Source organism: Macadamia integrifolia, chromosome 5, assembly GCF_013358625.1.
Source record: "Macadamia integrifolia cultivar HAES 741 chromosome 5, SCU_Mint_v3, whole genome shotgun sequence".
NCBI classification, from domain to species: Eukaryota; Viridiplantae; Streptophyta; class Magnoliopsida; order Proteales; family Proteaceae; genus Macadamia; species Macadamia integrifolia.
In genome coordinates, this window is record NC_056561.1 from 6,226,437 (window position 1) to 6,232,874 (window position 6,438).

Sequence of the window (6,438 nt, forward strand, 5' to 3'; positions counted from 1 at the left end):
TTGGGGGGGGGGGGTAAGTGAAGAATAAAAAAGGGCTCACCCATTCGATTTTTTTGCAATTGAATTGCTAGAGAAATACCGATTTATCACTCATTGACATGTATGAACCACAATGATAGAAGGAACACCGCATATAGTTCATTCAAACAACATCCAGTGACTAATAAGTTGGTAATCTTTTAATGTTCCAATCTGTTGATCAATTCATAAAAAAGAGCTCCCAATCTTCTTGACTCCTCTGCTTAATCTTAATGCTTTATTCTGAACAAAACCCACCAGAGATTAGAAAGTAATGGATCGAGAGATTCTGAGTATAGCAGGAAATCAACAAGAACAGAGAGTTTTGACTTGTGAAGGTGGAAGAATGCGCTTCTCCTCCTTTAAATTTAATGGAGTTTTTTCGGCCATATTCCTAACACATCTGTGAGAGAGAGAGAAATCACTTCCGATGGAGGAAACCAGCTCCCTCGACTAAAGGGGCGAGCGGGTGTTACCGGAGCTTTCTCCGGAAAATCTGAAGACGCAGCCAATGTGAATAATGGTGTTAGCTTAGGGAAAAAAAAAAAAAACTGGAAAATACTCTTTTACTCTGTTATGTCCCTCTATATCAAACCTACTTGTTGAAGACCACCGACCTGCCCTTATCTATGCAAGTACATCCAAGTTCTTCACTTCGTAAGCTCCCAAACCACGAGCATCCAAGAAACTGTACAACTCACAGTGCTACTCAGTACGTAGGCAGAAAAGGCTCCAATATCGACACTTCAATCCCTTAAGAGCGAAAAATGTGCTGTTGGACCCTATTATCAGAACACAAAACCAGTCTTAGAGACGAACCAACAGAGACCCATGAAAGATACTCAGAATGGCAGCCATTAGAGCTCCAAAGAAAGAATAACAACGAGAAATTCATCCCCGCCCACGCGATTCAGGCAAGAATGAAACAAATGAAGGGTAGAAAAGGAAGAGAAAATACAAGTAAAAGTCATTGCCGGTTGGAAGAAATACTGTAGCAATAGAAGAGGAAGACGAAGAAAGAGAGAAAGAAGAGAGGACCGTGTTCCCAAATGCCGTTTCACTCTCTCTGATTTGGGGAAAAAAAGTTGAAAATGTATAATCCTGATCAACCACCAATTACCGGAAATCAATACATGTAGTTTCAGCATACCTACGATTAATCCCATTAACAGAGGCAATGATCTCAGCAGCCTGGCAAGCTCACTGAGTGATGGAAGGCCAAATCCAGCAACTTTCTTCGCAAGCCCTCATCTCCTACAGCTCCAGTGCTGCCGTGACCACCTGCTTCTTCCCGATTTCTGAGAGATCGCCATAGAGGGTTTGCTAAGAAAACAGAGAAGCAGCAGAAGATCAGCCATGGAAGGGAACCGAGAAGCCCTGACTGGTTTTCATCATTCCATCTGGGGTTTAACAATAGAGGGTTTAGTAAACATCAACCCATGGCGTCACCATTTAACGAGTTCCAACCTTAGTTATTTAATTTGGCGAATTGCGAATAATTCGATCGAATTTTAAGAATAATTTGATTCGACTTCGAATCAAATACAAAATTGGGAAAAGCTGCAACTTTATAGAATTTTCTAAAAATCTCGAATAATTCTATCGAATCGAATTTTAGCGAATTTTAAGAATAATTTGATTCGACAAAATTCGGGAAAAGCTGAAACTTTACAGAATTTTTTAGAAATCTCGAATAATTCTATCGAATCGAATTTTATTCGAATCTTAAAAAAAAAAAAAAAATCATCTTGAATAAATTTTAAAAATAGTATAATTATTATGCATATATTACTTCAATATCAATTTTTTTTCTTGTTTTAAATTTTTAATAAAAATGGACAAAATTTATCTTTCATGAGGTTTTCTTCCAGTTTTTAAAAAAAAAAAAAATCTCACCTCATTTTGATTTGACTAAATTTTCCAACCGAGACTTTCTCTCTAGTTTTTAAGTGAACATGTATGGTGAGTGATGTGGATTCAATTAGGTTGTTCCTCAATCCTCTCTCTCTCATATTTAAATAATAAAAAATGAGTTTAGAAAAAAAATTAAATATATTGTTTTTTAGCTTTATAATTTTAATTTTTAATTTCTATATCATTTGTATGTTATGTACATATGATAATTGATAGATAATATGAAACAAGTATTATAAAAATTAAAAATAGCATCCAATTTTTTTGTCTTTTTTTATTTAAGAGAATAATTTTTTTATCCCAGTACGAATCCAAATTTTATCATCCCTGCTTTTTTTACCAATATTTTGACTGAATCGTTGAATTAATAAAACGAATAATTCTCCATCCGAATGAAAGAACTTCCAACTAACATAGTGGAATTATGTGTAATTTTGTTATGCAAGTGGGAGACGTATTAGATATTTTCTCAAAACATGGGGTGACTTATGTGTAGTTTTGTTATACAAGTAGGGGATGTAATAAATGTTTTCTGAAAATGTATGGTGACAGTGAATGAGGTTTCAAATTAGGGGTGGTACAAAATGATCACCGCATCCCTCTTTCTGGGCGGGTCACCCCGAACAAACAATACTTTCCCCCTTTTTAGCATTAACTAAAGGGAACGAGTTCCTCGCACAAACACAAAAGGGTGTGAAATGACCATCGCACATGTTTGAGTGTGTGCTCTCACTAGCTGGGGTGCTGGTGTAGGGGCCACGCTTCTAGTTAGAGTTCATTTTCCTTTAACTAAATAAGTTTTTTTTTTTTTTTTATGGCGAGACTATGAAGATATGCAACTTTTCAATAAACTGGTATGCAGCCTTGCACTAGTATGGAGGTGTTGTGGTCAAATCTCAGCAGACAAGAAGATAAAATTGAACTTCTGAGACATCTACTAAAATGCTCTAAGGTGTTAGAGAGAATGATTATTTTGATTTTTAAGCTTACAGATTTAAATATGCACAAATTTAAGATATTGTTAGACATTTCACACTCCGGTAGAACAATCCTTAACCCTTCACACAGATCATGGAGACAATATATGTAGTACATGGATGGCCACCTATATAGAGCCCAAACGTAAACAATACAGACACAAACTAGCCCAACAACTGAACAACACAAGGTGATTCTTCACCATTAGTGAGATACATCAGCTGACCTAGTGTAAGTGCAGTAAAGGGCTCATTGAAGAATGGCTGATGAGTAAGTAGCTCCTTTGAAACTTCCCTCATGCTTAGCCGGGATTGCGGGTTGATGTGTAAGCATGCAAGAGCTACTGTCACAGTAGTGATTATGTCCTTTACAATCTTACTATCACTTGGGAATGGAAGACGTGGGTCTAACACATCCTTCAATAGTGCAGTTTGGCCAACTGGTGATGTTAAAGAAGAGATGAATTCCCCTGGATGTCGTCCCATTATCGTTTCTAATGCCAATACTCCAAAGCTATAAACATCACATTTTTCTGTCAAAGCCATGGTGTATGCAAGCTCTGCAAGGGTAGATGAAAAATGGAAAAATCACTTAAATATGGACATGGAAAATGTCAAGACGGAGAGGGAGAGAGATATCATCTACTTTGTCAGGATTTTCAGGTTTAATGAACATATTTCATGATCCAACTAATCAGTTTAGTGGATCACTATGTTCCATTAAAATCCTGGTTCCTAACTACTTATGGATTGTGAAAGAAACTTTATACAACAGTACTGATAACAAAGATGAAGAGGATAATAACAAAAACAAGAAGTAAAAAAGGTGATAAAGAAGTTTCCTACAATAGAAATATCCAAAATGCTAACTTAGTAACAAGGAAAATACCTGGAGCAACATATCCAAAAGTGCCTTTAAGTGTTGTCCAATTAGATGAATCAGGCTTTAACAGTCTAGCAACTCCAAAATCAGACACAAGAGCCTCAAATTCTGAGTCCAACAAAACATTACTGCTCGAAATATCCCGATGAACTATCGGAGGAATGCAATCGTGATGCATGTAGGACAAAGCATTGGCCACACCTTTGATCACTTTCACTCTCTTCTCCCAATTCAATTCCATAGCTTCCACTTCATTACTCAAGATACTATATAAGCTTCCTCTTTCCACATACTCATAAACCAAAAACATACAGCTTGGATGAGAACAAAACCCATAAAGTTTCACAATGTTTCGATGCTTTATTTCCATTAACACTCTTATTTCATTGTTGAAACTATTTTCATCTGCTAGTGCCTCACCTTCCAAGGGATGAAGTTTCTTCAATGCCACCACATCACCTTTAGGAAGCTCTGCTTTGTAAACAGTCCCATAACCTCCAGCTCCAATGCAGTATTTTGGATTGAAGTCTTCTGTTGCTGCAATAATATCTTCATATGCTATTCTCCCATCAAAATCCCACAATGAAAATACATTCCCATGGCCTTCTGCTTTTATTTCTGCATGCTCATTTTTCCCTTTATATCGAGCGCGGGAAATAATGACAATAATTAAAATTGCGAGAAATACCACCGTCGTACTAGAAATTATAATGGCAATCATGGCTTTGTTCTTCATTATACTTGATCCTATGCTAGCATGGAATGAACTGCATGGTAAGAGGCCTCGAACTTCACCACACAACCCTTTGTTGTGTGCAAAAGCATGTGGTGAAGCATTTTGAAATACTTTGCTAGTAGGAACCATGCCTTCCAACTCATTGTAAGAAAAATCAATGGTTGACAAGCTGGCCATCCCAATAAGAGAAGAAGGTATTGACCCTGTAATCTTATTATGAGAGAGGTTCAAAGTTTCCAACATAACCAAGTTTCCAAGCTGTAGTGGAATCACTCCAGCAATTGAGTTATAACTGAGATCTAGTTGAATTTGGAGAGCTACAAGACCACCAATCTGATATGGAATGCTTCCAGTCAATGAATTATTGCTCAAGCTCAATGAGTGCAGTTTGGAGCAAGAACCAAGTTGCTCAGGGATTGATCCAACTAGATTATTTGATGAGAGATTGAGGAGCTCCAAGTTGACTAACTGACTAATTTCAGCTGGTATCTGCCCAGAAATTTGGTTTTCATTCAAATTCAAGGTGAACAGAGCAGATAAGTTACTCAATTCCTTTGGTATCTTTCCAACTAGTTGATTTGAAGAAAGGTCAAGCACTCCTAGTCGAGGTAATTTGCCAAACTCAGGTGGGATATTTCCACTAATCAGATTGCCATAAAACCTTATCACCGTCAACTGCGAGCACTTCCCCCAATTCGGTGACAAACTCCCATGAAATCTATTGTTACTCAGGTTGATATAATAAAGATCAGGGTGTAGTCCAAAGCTATCACCTATATCACCTACAAGTTGGTTGCTTTCAAGTCCAACCCACAGTAAATTAGTGCAATTTTTGAAGTTTGGAACAGGACCAGTGAGAAGATTATTATAGAATTGTAGCCTAGTCAGATGGCTAAGATTAGCAAAAGTAGGAGGAATGAAGCCTATGAGTCTGTTCCCACCTAATTCCACATCAACCAAATTTTTTAGAAGTCCTAATTCTGAAGGTATTGGACCACTAAGTTGATTCTGGTAGAGCTGTAGAGTGTTTAACCTGCTCAAATTAGCTATAGTATGAGGAATTGAACCGATAAGACTGTTCTGATTTAGCCCCAAGTGAACCAAATTCTTCATATCTCCTATTTCCAAAGGGATTGGACCACTTAGTTGATTCTGGAATAGGTATAGAGTTTCCACATTACTTAAATTACATAAAGTTGGAGGGATTAAACCAGAGAGATTGTTTTCTCCCATTTCAAGCAGAATCAGATTTTTCATACCTCCTAATTGTGGAGGTATTGATCCAGTTAGTTGATTCCTGTACAGGTACAGAACATTTAGATTGGTTAAATTAGCTAGAGTGGAAGGGATTGAATGAGTGAGTTCATTACGACTAAGGTCTAACTCAACCAGATTTTTTAGGTCACCTATTTCTGAAGGTATTGAACCAGAAAAGACATTCACAGAGAGATCAAGGAGGGTGAGTTTAGAGCAGGAACCAATAGCTGCAGGTATTGTTCCAAGTAGTTCATTGAAGCTAAGATTGAGTAGTTGGAGATTTGGTAAGGAAGGGAAGCTCAAGTTATCAAGCTTACCTTCTAGGCTAGCCTCTGGTAGATTTAGCTCTATTACACTTCCTGCCCTGTTGCATGATATACCAAACCATTTGCACGGACTTACTGAGGATGTCATCCAGGAACTGAGAGCAGCAGCTGAGTAGTTCTGAAGGTTAGCTTTCCATTTGAGGAGAGCCTCAGCTTCACCTGTAGTAGCATCAACATGGCAAGTGGTGAAGTGCAGCAAACTGGCTTGAAGAGCTAGTAATGGCAACAGAGTCCAGATGAAGGAGGCCATGGAAGATGGGGGGCTTGGAGTGATTATGGGCTTAGCTTCAGTTATTTATAAGCTAAAAAACATTTCCTAAAATGAGC

The 6,438-nt window shown here is 37.7% G+C and overlaps 2 protein-coding genes across 9 annotated transcripts in view; both read right to left on the bottom strand.

Moving 5' to 3' along the window:
* LOC122079816 (pentatricopeptide repeat-containing protein At1g71490) overlaps positions 1-1,637 on the bottom strand; it is a 6,083-nt gene extending 4,446 nt beyond the window's left edge. For 4 of the 7 annotated variants that reach the window (XR_006140539.1, XR_006140537.1, XR_006140538.1 and 1 more), the window contains exons 1-3: positions 1,169-1,637; positions 618-800; positions 41-514 (exon numbers count right to left, since the gene is read on the bottom strand). The gene's annotated coding sequence lies outside the window, so the exon portion shown is untranslated. Of the gene's footprint in view, positions 1-40; positions 801-1,168 lie in introns of all 7 variants that reach the window. The other 3 variants (XM_042646548.1, XM_042646546.1, XM_042646547.1) reach the window with 3 other exon arrangements.
* Positions 1,638-2,941: 1,304 nt separating this feature from the next.
* LOC122080331 (probable leucine-rich repeat receptor-like protein kinase At1g35710) lies at positions 2,942-6,438 on the bottom strand. Of its 2 annotated transcripts, XM_042647282.1 has the most exons (3): positions 6,103-6,438; positions 3,799-4,428; positions 2,942-3,469 (listed from the first exon to the last, which is right to left on the bottom strand). In XM_042647282.1, exons 1-3 carry the CDS (start codon positions 6,359-6,361, stop codon positions 3,075-3,077), a joined length of 1,284 nt encoding a protein of 427 aa, XP_042503216.1. In that variant the 5' UTR covers positions 6,362-6,438; the 3' UTR covers positions 2,942-3,074. The 2 variants fall into 2 exon arrangements, with proteins under 2 accessions (XP_042503216.1, XP_042503215.1); XM_042647281.1 differs by having other exon boundaries at positions 3,799-6,438.

What these genes read in the sequence shown, in the direction of transcription:
- LOC122080331 (XM_042647281.1), bottom strand. Translation starts at nt 6,361, where the DNA reads ATGGCCTCCTTCATCTGGACTCTGTTGCCATTACTAGCTCTTCAAGCC. An exon ending in TTTTGGATATGTTGCTCCAG is followed by an intron (nt 3,470 to 3,798) that starts GTATTTTCCTTG and finishes CTACCCTTGCAG; the next exon opens with AGCTTGCATACACCATGGCT.